Source organism: Corvus hawaiiensis, chromosome 2, assembly GCF_020740725.1.
Source record: "Corvus hawaiiensis isolate bCorHaw1 chromosome 2, bCorHaw1.pri.cur, whole genome shotgun sequence".
In the NCBI taxonomy this organism is placed as follows: domain Eukaryota; kingdom Metazoa; phylum Chordata; class Aves; order Passeriformes; family Corvidae; genus Corvus; species Corvus hawaiiensis.
The window spans coordinates 41,069,097-41,084,168 of NC_063214.1; the positions used below are offsets into that span (position 1 = coordinate 41,069,097).

The 15,072-nt window shown below is 43.3% G+C and overlaps 1 protein-coding gene across 1 annotated transcript in view; it reads right to left on the reverse strand.

The window, feature by feature from the left end:
• The window catches only part of SLC36A4 (solute carrier family 36 member 4), a 203,815-nt gene that overhangs the window by 149,363 nt on the left and 39,380 nt on the right, over positions 1 to 15,072 (reverse strand). The window contains 1 exon segment of the mRNA XM_048295281.1: positions 11,288 to 11,457. Within this exon segment, the coding sequence (XP_048151238.1) occupies positions 11,288 to 11,457 (170 nt within the window).

Genomic DNA, 15,072 nt, shown 5'->3' on the forward strand with positions numbered 1-15,072 from the left:
AGGGGGAAGAAGGGAACGAGAAAAAAAAAACAACGAACGAGTGAAGAAGGGGAAGAAGGGAATGAGAAAAAAAGAGCAACGAACGAGTGAAGAAGGGGAAGAAGGGAACGAGGAAAAAAGAGCAACGAACGAGTGAAGCTGGGGGAAGAAGGGAACGAGAAAAAAAGAACAACGAACGAGTGAAGAAGGGGGAAGAAGGGAACGAGAAAAAAAGAACAACGAACGAGTGAAGAAGGGGGAAGAAGGGAACGAGAAAAAAAGAGCAACGAACAAGTGAAGAAGGGGAAGAAGGGAACGAGAAAAAAAGAGCAACGAACGAGTGAAGAAGGGGAAGAAGGGAACGAGAAAAAAGAACAACGAACGAGTGAAGGGAAAAAGGGGAAGAAGGGAACGAGAAAAAAAGAACAACGAACGAGTGAAGCTGAGGGAAGAAGGGAACGAGAAAAAAAGAGCAACGAACGAGTGCAGAAGGGGAAGAAGGGAACGAGAAAAAAAAGAGCAACGAACGAGTGAAGAAAGGGAAGAAGGGAACGAGAAAAAAAGAGCAACGAATGAGTGAAGAAGGGGAAGAAGGGAACGAGAAAAAAAGAACAACGAACGAGTGAAGAAGGGGAAGAAGGGAACGGGAATAAAAGAACAACGAACGAGTGAAGAAGGGGAAGAAGGGAACGAGAAAAAAAGAACAACGAACGAGTGAAGAAGGGGAAGAAGGGAACGAGAAAAAAGAGCAACGAACGAGTGAAGAAGGGGGAAGAAGGGAACAAGAAAAAAGAGCAACGAACGAGTGAAGAAGGGGAAGAAGGGAACGAGAAAAAAAGAGCAACGAACGAGTGAAGAAGGGGAAGAAGGGAACGAGAAAAAAAGAACAACGAACGAGTGAAGAAGGGGAAGAAGGGAACGGGAATAAAAGAACAACGAACGAGTGAAGAAGGGGAAGAAGGGAACGAGAAAAAAAGAACAACGAACGAGTGAAGAAGGGGAAGAAGGGAACGAGAAAAAAGAGCAACGAACGAGTGAAGAAGGGGGAAGAAGGGAATGAGAAAAAAAGAGCAACGAACGAGTGAAGCTGGGGAAGAAGGGAACGAGAAAAAAATAACAACGAACGAGTGAAGAAGGGGAAGAAGGGAACGAGAAAAAAAGAACAACGAACGAGTGAAGAAGGGGAAGAAGGGAACGAGAAAAAAAGAACAACGAACGAGTGAAGAAGGGGAAGAAGGGAACGAGAAAAAAAGAACAACGAACGAGTGAAGAAGGGAAGAAGGGAAGGAGAAAAAAAGAGCAACGAACGAGTGAAGAAGGGGAAGAAGGGAACGAGAAAAAAAGAGCAACGAACGAGTGAAGAAGGGGAAGAAGGGAACGAGAAAAAAAGAACAACAAACGAGTGAAGAAGGGGAAGAAGGGAACGAGAAAAAAAGAGCAACGAACGAGTGAAGAAGGGGAAGAAGGGAACGAGAAAAAATGAACAACGAACGAGTGAAGAAGAAGGAAGAAGGGAACGAGAAGAAAAGAACAACGAACGAGTGGAGAAGGGGAAGAAGGGAAGGAGAAAAAAAGAGCAACGAACGAGTGAAGAAGGGGAAGAAGGGAACGAGAAAGAGAAGTTTTGGTTGGGCTGCACTCATCTTGGCCTGCCTTTCGCATGGTCAGTGTCCCTGGAGCTCCTGGCTTTGTGGTTTTCCAAAGCCTAACCCTAGGCCTAACCCTAACACTAACCCTAACCCTAACCCTAGTTGGAGCCAGGAATCAGGCATTGGGCTATGGCGTGTTCAGAGCGGAAAGAAGAAGAAGAGGGAGCAAAGTTTTGGCTGTGCCGTGCTCAATTTGGCCTGCCTTTGGCACAGTCAGTGTCCCTGGAGCTCCTGGCTTTGTGGTTTCCAAAGCCTAACCCTAGGCCTAACCCTAACCCTATCTCTAACCCTAGTTTGAGCCAGAAATCGGGCATTGGGCAGTTGTGAGTTCTAAGCAGCAGGAAGAAGAGGGAGTAAGGTTTTGGCTGTGTCATGCTCACCTTGGCCTGCCTTTCACATGGTCAGTGTCCCTGGAGCTCCTGGCTTTGTGGTTTTCTCAAGCCTAACCCTAGGCGTAACCCTAACCCTAACCCTAGTTTGAGCCAGGCATCGGGCATTGGGCAGTAGTGAGTTCCAAGCAGCAGGAAGAAGAGGGAGTAAGGTTTTGGCTGTGTCATGCTCACCTTGGCCTGCCTTTCGCACAGTCAGTGTCCCTGAAGCTCCTGGCTTTGTGGTTTCCAAAGCCTAACCCTAGGCCTAACCCTAACCCTATCCCTAACCCTAGTTGGAGCCAGAAATCGGGCATTGGGCAGTAGTGAGTTCCAAGCAGCAGGAAGAAGAGGGAGTAAGATTTGGGCTGTGCTGCGCTCACCTTGGCCTGCCTTTCCCATGGTCAGTGTCCCTGGAGCTCCTGGCTTTGTGGTTTTCCAAAGCCTAACCCTAGGCGTAACCATAACACTAAGCCTAACCCTTCTTGGAGCCAGAAACTGAGCACTGGGCCCGAGAAAGAGAGAGCAAAGCAGGAGAGAAGGGGAACGGGGGAAGAAAGGAACGAGAAAGAGAAAGGAAGAAAGGAAAGAAGGGAAAATACACAAGAAGCAAACGACAAAGAGCAACGAAGGAGTGAAGGGGAAGGAGGGAAGAAGGGAACGAGAAAAAAAGAGCAACAAACGAGTGAAGGGAAGAAGGGGGAGAAGGGAACGAGAAAAAAAGAGCAACGAACGAGTGAAGGGATAAGGGGGAAGAAGGGAAGGAGAAGGGGAGAGCAACAAACAAGAGAAGGAAAGAAGGGAGAAGGAGGGAAGGAGAAAGAGAGAGCAATGAACGAGTGAAGGGATAAAGGGGGAAGAAGGGAACGAGAAAGAGAAGTTTTGGTTGGGCTGCACTCATCTTGGCCTCCTTTCCCATGGTCAGTGTCCTTGGAGCTCCCGGCTTTGTGGTTTTCTCAAGCCCAACCCTAGGCATTTCCCTAACCCTAACCCTAGTTTGAGCCAGGAATCAGGCATTGGGCTGGGGCAAGTTCCAAGCAGAAAGAAGAAGTGGGATCAAAATTTGGGCTGTGCTGCGCTCACCTTGGCCTGCCTTCCCCATGGTCAGTGTCCCTGGAGCTCCTGGCTTTGTGGTTTTCTCAAGCCTAACCCTAGGCGTAACCCTAACCCTAACCCTAGTTTGAGCCAGGAATCAGGCATTGGGCTGGGGCAAGTTCCAAGCAGAAAGAAGAAGAAGAGGGAGTAAGGTTTTGGCTGTGTCATGCTCATCTTGGCCTGCCTTTGGCACAGTCAGTGTCCCTGGAGCGCCTGGCTTTGTGGTTTTCTCAAGCCTAACCCTAGGCGTAACCCTAACCCTAACCCTAGTTTGAGCCAGGAAACAGGCACTGGGCAGTGGCGAGTTCCAAGCAGAAAGAAGAAGAAGAGGGAGTAAGGTTTTGGCTGTGTCATGCTCATCTTGGCCTGCCTTTCGCACAGTCAGTGTCCCTGGAGCTCCTGGCTTTGTGGTTTTCTCAAGCCTAACCCTAGGCCTAACCCTAACCCTAACCCTAGTTTGAGCCAGGAATCAGGCATTGGGCTATGGCGTGTTCAGAGCGGAAAGAAGAAGAAGAGGGAGCAAAGTTTTGGCTGTGCCGTGCTCAATTTGGTCTGCCTTTGGCACAGTCAGTGTCCCTGGAGCTCCTGGCTTTGTGGTTTCCAAAGCCTAACCCTAGGCCTAACCCTAACCCTAACCCTAGTTGGAGCCAGAAATCGGGCATTGGGCTGGGGCGAGTTCCAAGCAGCAGGAAGAAGAGGGAGCAAGGTTTGGGCTGTGCTGCGCTCACCTTGGCCTGCCTTTCCCATGGTCAGTGTCCCTGGAGCTCCTGGCTTTGTGGTTTTCCAAAGCCTAACCCTAGGCGTAACCATAACACTAAGTCTAACCCTTCTTGGAGCCAGAAACTGAGCACTGGGCCCGAGAAAGAGAGAGCAAAGCAGGAGAGAAGGGGAACGGGGGAAGAAAGGAACGAGAAAGAGAAAGGAAGAAAGGAGAGAAGGGAAAATACACAAGAAGCAAACGACAAAGAGCAACGAAGGAGTGAAGGGGAAGGAGGGAAGAAGGGAACGAGAAAAAAAGAGCAACAAACGAGTGAAGGGAAGAAGGGGAAGAAGGGAACGAGAAAAAGAGCAACGAACGAGTGAAGAAGGGGGAAGAAGGGAACGAGAAAAAAGAGCAACGAACGAGTGAAGGGAAAATGGGGAAGAAGGGAACGAGAAAAAAAGAGCAACGAACGAGTGAAGGGATAATGGGGAAGAAGGGAAGGAGAAGGGGAGAGCAACAAACAAGAGAAGGAAAGAAGGGAGAAGAAGGGAAGGAGAAAGAGAGAGCAATGAACGAGTGAAGGGATAAAGGGGGAAGAAGGGAACGAGAAAGAGAAGTTTTGGTTGGGCTGCACTCATCTTGGCCTGCCTTTCCCATGGTCAGTGTCCTTGGAGCTCCCGGCTTTGTGGTTTTCTCAAGCCCAACCCTAGGCATTTCCCTAACCCTAACCCTAGCTTGAGCCAGGAATCAGGCATTGGGCTGGGGCAAGTTCCAAGCAGAAAGAAGAAGTGGGATCAAAATTTGGGCTGTGCTGCGCTCACCTTGGCCTGCCTGTTCCATGGTCAGTGTCCCTGGAGCTCCTGGCTTTGTGGTTTTCTCAAGCCTAACCCTAGGCGTAACCCTAACCCTAACCCCAGTTTGAGCCAGGAATCAGGCACTGGGCAGTGGTGAGTTCCAAGCAGAAAGAAGAAGAAGAGGGAGTAAGGTTTTGGCTGTGTCATGCTCATCTTGGCCTGCCTTTCGCACAGTCAGTGTCCCTGGAGCTCCTGGCTTTGTGGTTTTCTCAAGCCTAACCCTAGGCGTAACCCTAACCCTAACCCTAGTTTGAGCCAGGAAACAGGCACTGGGCAGTGGCGAGTTCCAAGCAGAAAGAAGAAGAGGGAGCAAGGTTTTGGCTGTGTCATGCTCATCTTGGCCTGCCTTTCGCATGGTCAGTGTCCCTGGAGCTCCTGGCTTTGTGGTTTTCCAAAGCCTAACCCTAGGCCTAACCCTAACCCTAACCCTAACCCTAGTTGGAGCCAGGAATCAGGCATTGGGCTATGGCGTGTTCAGAGCGGAAAGAAGAAGAAGAGGGAGCAAAGTTTTGGCTGTGCCGTGCTCAATTTGGCCTGCCTTTGGCACAGTCAGTGTCCCTGAAGCTCCTGGCTTTGTGGTTTCCAAAGCCTAACCCTAGGCCTAACCCTAACCCTAACCCTAACCCTAGTTTGAGCCAGAAATCGGGCACTGGGCAGTAGTGAGTTCCAAGCAGCAGGAAGAAGAGGGAGTAAGGTTTTGGCTGTGTCATGCTCATCTTGGCCTGCCTTTCGCACAGTCAGTGTCCCTGGAGCTCCTGGCTTTGTGGTTTTCCAAAGCCTAACCCTAGGCGTAACCCCAACCCTAACCCTAGTTGGAGCCAGAAATCGGGCATTGGGCTGGGGCGAGTTCCAAGCAGAAAGAAGAAGAGGGAGCAAGGTTTTGGCTGTGCTGCGCTCACCTTGGCCTGCCTTTCCCATGGTCAGTGTCCCTGGAGCTCCTGGCTTTGTGGTTTTCCAAAGCCTAACCCTAGGCGTAACCATAACACTAAGCCTAACCCTTCTTGGAGCCAGAAACTGAGCACTGGGCCCGAGAAAGAGAGAGCAAAGCAGGAGAGAAGGGGAACGGGGGAAGAAAGGAACGAGAAAGAGAAAGGAAGAAAGGAGAGAAGGGAAAATACACAAGAAGCAAATGACAAAGAGCAACGAAGGAGTGAAGGGGAAGGAGGGAAGAAGCGAACGAGAAAAAAAGAGCAATGAACGAGTGAAGGGAAGAAGGGGGAAGAAGGGAAAGAGAAAAAAAGAGCAACGAACAAGTGAAGGGAAAAGGGGAAGAAGGGAAGGAGAAAGAGCAACGGACGAGTGAAGGGAAAAAGGGGAGGAGAAAGAAGGAAGCGGGAAAGAAAGAGCAACGAATGAGTGAAGGGAAGAAGCAAAAAGGAGGGAAGGAGAAAGAAAGAGCAAAAAACGAGTGAAGGGAAAATGGGGAAGAAGGGAACGAGAAAAGAAGAGCAACAAACGGGGGAAGGAAAAAGGGGAAGAAGGGAACGAGAAAAAAAGAGCAACAAACGAGTGAAGGGAAGACGGGGAAGAAGGGAACGAGACAAAAAGAGCAACGAACGAGTGAAGAAGGGGAAGAAGGGAACGAGAAAAAAAGAGCAACCAACAAGTGAAGAAGGGGAAGAAGGGAACGAGAAAAAAAGAGCAACGAACGAGTGAAGAAGGGGAAGAAGAGAACGAGAAAAAAAGAGCAACGAACGAGTGAAGAAGGGGAAGAAGGGAACGAGAAAAAAAGAACAACGAACGAGTGAAGAAGGGAAAGAAGAGAACGAGAAAAAAAGAGCAACGAACGAGCGAAGAAGGGGAAGAAGGGAACGAGAAAAAAGGAACAACGAACGAGTGAAGAAGGGGAAGAAGAGAACGAGAAAAAAGAGCAACGAACGAGTGAAGAAGGGGAAGAAGGGAACGAGAAAAAGAGAGCAACGAACGAGTGAAGAAGGGGAGGAAGGGAACGAGAAAAAAAAGAGCAACAAACAAGTGAAGAAGGGAGAAGAAGGGAACGAGAAAAAAAGAGCAACGAACGAGTGAAGGGAAAATGGGGAAAGAAGGGAACGAGAAAAAAAGAGCAACGAACAAGTGAAGAAGGGGAAGAAGGGAACGAGAAAAAAAGAACAACGAACGAGTGAAGAAGGGGAAGAAGGGAACGGGAAAAAAAGAGCAACGAACGAGTGAAGAAGGGGAAGAAGGGAACGAGAAAAAAAGAGCAACGAACGAGTGAAGGGAAAAGGGGGAAGAAGGGAACGAGAAAAAAAGAGCAACGAACGAGTGAAGAAGGGGAAGAAGGGAACGAGAAAAAAAGAGCAACGAACGAGTGAAGAAGGGGGAAGAAGGGAACGAGAAAAAAAAGAGCAACGAACGAGTGAAGAAGGGGAAGAAGGGAACGAGAAAAAAAGAGCAAGGAACGAGTGAAGAAGGGGGAAGAAGGGAACGAGAAAGAAAGAGCAACAAATGAGTGAAGGGATAAGGGGGAAGAAGGGAACGAGAAAAAAAGAGCAACGAACGAGTGAAGGGAAAAGGAGGAAGAATGGAACGAGAAAAAAAGAGCAACGAACGAGTGAAGAAGGGGAAGAAGGGAACGAGAAAAAAAGAGCAAGGAACGAGTGAAGAAGGGGGAAGAAGGGAACGAGAAAGAAAGAGCAACAAATGAGTGAAGGGATAAGGGGGAAGAAGGGAACGAGAAAAAAAGAGCAACGAACGAGTGAAGGGAAAAGGGGGAAGAATGGAACGAGAAAAAAAGAGCAACGAACGAGTGAAGAAGGGGAAGGAGGGAACGAGAAAAAAAGAGCAACGAACGAATGCAGGGGAAAACGAGGGAAGAAGGGAACGAGAAAGTGAGCGCAACAAACGAGTGCAGGGAAATTGGTGGAAGAAGGGAACGAGAAAGAGAGCGCAACGGACGAGTGCAGCGAAAAGGGGGGAAGAAGGGAACAAGAAAGAGAGAGTAAAGAACACTCATGATGAAACAGCGGTTTATTTCAAGCAGTGGGCATGACACAATTGATTTGAGTAAAATGGGGGTTTTTTTCTTGTTCCCCCAGACAAACTCACCTCTGGAAGAAAATTTACAGCTTTCCACATAATGATATTAAATAATTCTTTAAAAATTCATCCAGGATGGTCCAGTTCCTTCAGAAGCAAACTGAAAAAGCTTCATACTTTAACCATTAATCTCAATGTGCTGGAGATACAATCTTACCATGTAACAGGCTTGGCTAAGGGCTGAACCATGGGCATGATGCCCAACCTTCACCCAAGCAGATGCAGCAAACACGGATCCAAACTATATTTGTGAGAAGTGTTTTAAATATGTAAAATTGGGGTAAATACTTCCAACATTATAAAAATTCCACCCTGCCAAATATTTCAAAGCACTGAGGTTATCTGGCATTCAAATACCACAAATACCAAGGCAGTATCCACACCAAACTGTACCTGCAATCTGTTCTATTGCTTCCCAAATCCAGCGGGGGCTCTTGTCCTATTCCTTCTATTTGTGTGTGTTCCTAGTTTCTCATTTTGCCCACCACAGTGATGCTTAGTCCAACTTTCAATCCTATTTCTGCCTAGCTAGCTAGACATCCAGCTCCCACCTGCTTTCAGCATCCACCAAAACCAGTCTCCAGCTCTAGGCTGGACTTTAACACAAGCTTAGCTTAGCTCAGCTCACCCCTTGTCCACTTAGTGCACAAGGTGCTCATCTGAGTTTTTAAAACAACAGCTTTACGTCAGGATTTATGAAGTATGGTGGGATCTTCCAACTTGCTACTCCAAATACAGTGAAATCCAAGCAAAGATGAAGAGATGTTTGTCTCTTGCAAATGAAATAGAAAAAAAGCAGAAGAAGCAGAACATGGAAATACAAAAATGCAAAAGATACTGCAATCCTAAGTGTCCGAAAGTGAGCAAGTAAACAATGAAAAGCCCTAAGCAACACAGATGGCTTTTGGGAGTGTGTTGTATCTCCGGTCATTTGTCAAGTCCTTACTTAAAACAAACTTTATCAGATCCCCAGGTCTGCTTTTTCAAAAAAAAAAATTCTCATATACTCCAACACCAAAACAATGATGTAGTTTTTGAGTAATCGAAAAGCCCCAAGAATTAGTAATAAGTGATTTTTCGTGTTTTCTCTTAGAAAGCTAATGTGTTACTAGCAACACAGCTGAAGCTTCTCAGAGAATTATTTTCAAGCAAGCAGACTGCCTTTAATCAGTGTACGACCTCTGAATGGTCCAGACATTACAACATATTCCATCACTGATATTAAAAACATTTAATTTCTAAAATTCAATTTAAAAGATTTTGGATTTTTACTTTCTATTGAAGAAACGCTTTCTGAATCATTTTAGGACCCATGTTCTGCAGTTAGACAGTGCAGCTAAGTGAAAAGTGAAGATATTTAAATTAATTCTGTTTAAAACCAGTGTTTCAATGAAAAATGATAAACAGAAGATTAATGTAAGCATGGGAGCTTACACAATTGTTGAAATTGGTGAAAAAGTATTACAGTTACTGCATGCATACAATTTGTAGAAACCACTTGGAAAAAACCTGAATGCCATTAGGATAATACAACATATCACACAACAGCCTGGCAAATGTCAAACATTTAAGAGCAAACTCTTAATGTTACTTTTTTGTGCCTTGCAGCAAACAATTTAATATTGTCAAATATCCTAGTAACACCTGTAACACTTCAGCAGCTCCATTTTAGAGATTCATATCACAGGTAAGTTTCAATGGCATAAACTAGATACAATTTTACTATACATATTTTTTTTCAAAGACATAAAGATACAGCATTCTAGTGTTACATCTTTATATGTATCTTTTGTATATATGTATCTTCAGATATATATAGCTAATTTCCTTTCTTTTTCTACTTCCTTTTCTCCAAGATTGTTACCCAGTTTTCCCTTTTCAGACTACAGAGAAATTACAAAGGTTAATGATAAAATTAAGAAAAAACCCATGGCTGAATATCATTAAGTCATTTATAATTTTCCCAAGTCGAACAGGGAAATATGCCTTTAAGCCTATTCATTCTCTTCAGGAACATACATGAAAATATCTTTCACCTATAAGGCCTTAAAGCCTTTGGCTGTAAGCAACACCTTGGATCTACAAGATTTTTAGCTTTTCAAATCTATTGGGATATCATTACCAGGGCAGGTGATAAGGGGCACATAAAGGGCAACAGAGAGTGAGCCGAAGTTGAGGGCCTCATGACAGCAAGGTGTGGTTAGGACTGGAGATCCTACTGGTGACCTTTTTGTGTCCTGGAGAGGCACTAAAAAGCATTTTGAACCTTGAAGCACTTTCATCTAGATGTCTCTCAGGTATTATAGGATTTACTCATCTATCCTCAATCTTAAAATCTTAACGCCTTGATCACTTGAAGCAGAACACAGGCTATATGATGCTTCAGAAGACATGCACTTCGACATTCAAGAAAACTTTTGGTTTTGTTGGTTTTTTCTTTAATTTCACAAAGCAGATATATTTTCAGAGCAGCAAGTTATTAGATTGATGGTATTTCCCTTTGCTTACTGTAGTAATTAAATTGCACTGACATTAAACTGTTTTTCTCAACAGGCTTGACCTTAAGAAGGTCTCACTGGATGTTAAAGTTTTCTTTGATAACAATCCTTAGGTGTCATCCAGCACATTAGTTATTGCATTCAACAAGAGAATGGAGACAATAAACCAAATCTCTTCTCTTTCATCAATACTTTCTCCTAAAAAACAGGGTTTAGCATTTTTTTGCTTATTTAGCAGTTTGGATTGTTTTTAAGGAATTAACAGCTCATTTCAATACAAATGGTCAAGTCAAGAAGCCAGCTTTGTACAAGAAACAAATTTTTTATAACATCTTTGAGAAAAGGTTCCTACATTATTGAAAACTTTGGCTGGGAGCTGTGAAGGCAAAGCTACACTTCCCTCACAGTTCATTACCTTCAGAAGTATTGATTCCTAGGGTGAGACCACACTCACCATTCAGTGTCAGCTCTGGTGACTCCTGCTAGCACCAAGATCTCAACTAGTTGTGAGAAAGCAGAAAGTAGGAGGGATGGGAAAATTAGGGGACAAGCAAGAAAAACAATATAAGTAACAAGCAGTGAGGGTAGAGATGCAAAATTGCTTTGGAGCATTATCACCTAAAATAAGTGGCACTTCATGAACTCCATGACCAGGCATCCATGTTTGTCAGTGCTACTTTATGGATACAGACCAGCACACCTTCAGGCTTAAACCTGAGATCAACAAAACAGAGAAAGGACTTCTCCACGATAAGCGTGTACTAAAGATCATGTAGATAAATGCTGACAAATCTCATCAATGTGTGTCTCACTTAAAAATTTTTATTTGAAAAAGGTTTATTTTCCAGTTGGCAGCTTTAGGGTATTACTGGCAAAAGATATGGTTGTCAAATAATTGGTCGCACCTACTAAAACAAATGTGGTTAAAATACAAATACAACATTAGCTTCACTTGTTCATAAAAGTCAAAATGTAGTGAATTATTGAAACAAAATTTCAGGTTTGCTAGCCTCAGGAAAAACAAACAACAAAACATATATTTAAGGGGGCAGGTCCCAACAAAATGTAACAGCAAGTTTTTTACGGATGTTCTGCACATACTTACAGGTTGAGCAGACTAATAGTGCTCTTGCCACAAGCTCACTGAGGAACTTCCACTTCTGCCTCACTCTGGAGGTGACAACCGGAATGAGAATCTCTGCAGGGACGTAGAACTGAATCGAATAGGTCACAAAAATCCCAAAGGAGTACAGAATTTTTACAGATTGATACAACCTGTTGAAAACATTTACAGACATGTGAGTATGTAAGTTGCAAACTCTTCATAAAAAAATTTGCTTGATAATGGCACATAGGAGATGCATATATACATATATATGAAAATGTATTTTCCCCATGAATATAATATTTTATGAAATGAATACATGAATATAATATTTTAAGAAAATTCTGCCTAAGAAATTGCAGATGATAAGCCAACTAGAGTAAATCCTTCAGTAAACATGAAGTACAGACACCCTTACCACGATTACTTGTGGCTGAGTAAACAAGTGGCAGAGAATTATCCATGACTCCAACGGTTTTGTATTTAGATATATTTTTAATTCATGCTGCATAAATTACAAGCATTCATCATAGGTCTGCTTGCAGCCAACTGACAGAAATTATGAGTCTCTTTGTATGATTTTCTTTCTATGGACATTATCAAAACTTTGGGTGAGGGCTTGGTTCATTTGCCATGGGGTGTTGTGTGTTCACAAATGGGAAAGGGAATATTTCTCATAAACAACCTGTTTTAACAGAAGATGATGCCAAGCAGACCAAGCTCTGAAAACCTTGGTTTTTGCTTCAGTCCTCAAAAAGATGCTCAACTGAAGCAAAGGCAACATGCATAAGTAAGAAAATAAAAAACAACAGCAAGAGTAGGGAAAGAACAGATTGGAACTCAATCTCTGTATCCCTCAAAGTCTGGCAGGGGTCACTCAAAGCATTCTTTCTTTGAGTATCACAGTCTGTATCTGCACTAGTAAATAAAATCCAGCCAGAACTGCTTTTGGCCCTCCATCCTGTGGCCAAGTGGCACAGCATGGCAAACATTGTATCTGTACAGCTCAGCTCTTTTCCACCATAATTTCTATGATTCTATGATATGAGGAAGAAAAGAAAAAGACGCTTCAACTAAAAATACATTTTGACTAATAGGTCCTAAATCATCTGTATCAAAGGTTTGACCATTACTGTACACAACTCAAGGAAGCTCCAAAGGCACATTCAAATGGACAGAAAAACTATTGCATTAATTTACATGTTGACATCATGGTGTAGCTAGTTTAGAAGCTGCTGCTTTTGTGACATGCATCTTTTTGACTGCTGAGGAGCTTTTAGAAATTTATAGGGAACAAGAGCTCTGCATGACTGTCCTTATTCCAGAAGCTTAGATAGATTGTAACTGGTTAAATTTTAGCTGACCAGCTACCCACAATTCACCTCTAATCCTCAGGCTTCAGACTACCCTGAGCCTTTACAAAAGTAATGTCTAAAATATATTCAAAAATAGGATTCAAAGCTTAAACACACAGTAGTTCAAAGTAAGCATCTCCATTACACTATTTTTCTACAGCTCTGTGAGGATTAAAAACTTTCCAAATTAAAAAATACTTTTTATATTACTGCTGTGATTTTACTAGTAATTTAGTATTATATTCCAATCAGAAAAAGATGACTCCTTACGCTACCTTTTAATAAAAATCTAAATCATTCATATGTGCTAAATCTCTTTTCAATTCTACATTTTAGATTTCATGATACCTTTTTTAGGGGTAGAAACATTGGCAAGTAGTGTAACAAAACTTGCAGAACAACAGTGCTAGACCAAACAGGGCAATAATTATGCTAAGTTTTCACTTAAACTAGTCCCATGTGAAGTCTTGTGGAACTTCAATACACTATAATGTTGGTATGGTCATTAACCTTTGGGATTCACAGTAAGGGAACTCCTGCACAAAGACCGTCACTTGTATCTTAACAAAGAACAGATGGTGGAAAGAACCTTCATATTCAGCCTCAACAAGGTAAGAATGCAACCCAGAAAAAAGAAGAAATTTTTACAATGAGGGTAGGGAAGCTGTAGATGCCCCATCCCTGGAAGTGTTCATGGTCTGGTTGGATGGAGCTTGGAGCAACATGGTCTTGTGAGAGATTTCTCTGCTCACGGCGTGGGTATGGGAAGAGATGATCTTTAAAGATCCTCTCCAACCCAAACCATTTTATGATTCTATGAGACCCAAACCAAGGACACTACCAAGTACTAAAGCAGAATTTTCTATAATTTGTATCTGCAAATACTGAAAACTACTCTTTAAGTCCATTTTCAACATAGTCTAAGTAATAATTAAGCTGAGTGACAATTTGTACTTCCAAACACCATCTAAAATAGAACAGCACCAAGTCATTTATCCAAAAGCAGCAATCTAGCAGGAACTTTTTAAAAATATGAGCAGTCCTCTATTTAAATTCAACTTAAGAACTTAACCAGTCTAGGGCCTGTGTATGCCTTCCAGTCAACGCATCTGTGAGGACATCAAATAAACTCAGAAAGCAGCAGAATTTTAATTTAATTTTCTTTATCAGGAAAGGCTTATTTTTAATACAGGGGTTGTCCAGCTGGAATTAAACACATAAGCCAAGTCTCACTACTTAGATACATTCCAGGCTCTTTCACATGACTGTCTTCTTACAAAAAAATTCCTCTGCTCCTTGCATTTCTCTAGTTCAAACTGGCAACTTACTGGCTTTTTATGGGAGGACCAAATAGCAGAATACTGTCCTACAGTTCACTGGAAATTTGTTTTGCTAGCCCAGTTAATTGCAACCGTTTGTCCCTCAGTACTGTACCAGGTAGGCCCACAGTCCTGCAAAGCAGCAGCATCGTACATCACAATCCCTGAGCGCATCACTGAGCTGCTTCTCCTAATTTTGTTTGGTGCTCTGGGGGACTATCCAGGGTAAGACAAAAACAGATGACTTTGTTAACTGTAGATATGTGCCCTGAGTAGCTTTGAGGTTATTACACTTATAATGCCAATTCCCAACCCTATAGAGCAGCAGTTTCCATCTCTTTTATTATCTGTTTCCTTGCATTAGGCCTGCAAAGCCATCAGGACAAATATCATCATCATCACATCTGCACTGTAGCCAAGAGCTATTTGAAAACTCGTATGTGAACAGCTCTGTTAGACAGCAGGGATGCAGGATAAAGTTCATTCTGTTGCTTGCATGAGCACAATAAAAAGCAACAGTGAGTAGAAACCTTAGCTTATTCCACATTCCTCTCACTCGTTGTTTTTTAAGAGCACTTCTCTTAAAGCACAAATAAACCCACAGCTACCAAGCTTTTCACTAATCTTATAAACAACAAGCACTGCCATATAATATTAGAAATGGAAGTATTTTTCCCTTCAGCTGCATCACATAAAATAGATACAACAAACATTTGCAGATCTGGGGGGTTTTTTTAATGTCATACAATTACAGAATGGTTTGGGTTGAAAGAAACCTCAAAGATCATTCAGTTCCAACCATCCTGCCATGAGTAGTACCTTTCACTAGATCAGGTTACTCAGACCCCAGCCTGGTCTTTAATGCTTCCAGGGATGGGGAGTCCACAACCTCTCCGGACAACCTGTTCCAGTGCCTCACTGCCCTCACAGTACAAAGGTTTTTTTCTAATTTCTCATCTAAACCTTCCCTCCTTTAATGTAAGGGCATTCCCTCTTGTCCTATCACCACATGCCCTTATGAGAAGTCCCTCCCCATCTTTCTTGTAAGCCCCTTTCAGGTACTGGAAGGTGCTGTAAGGCCTTCCCAATGCCTTCACTTCTTCAGGCTGAA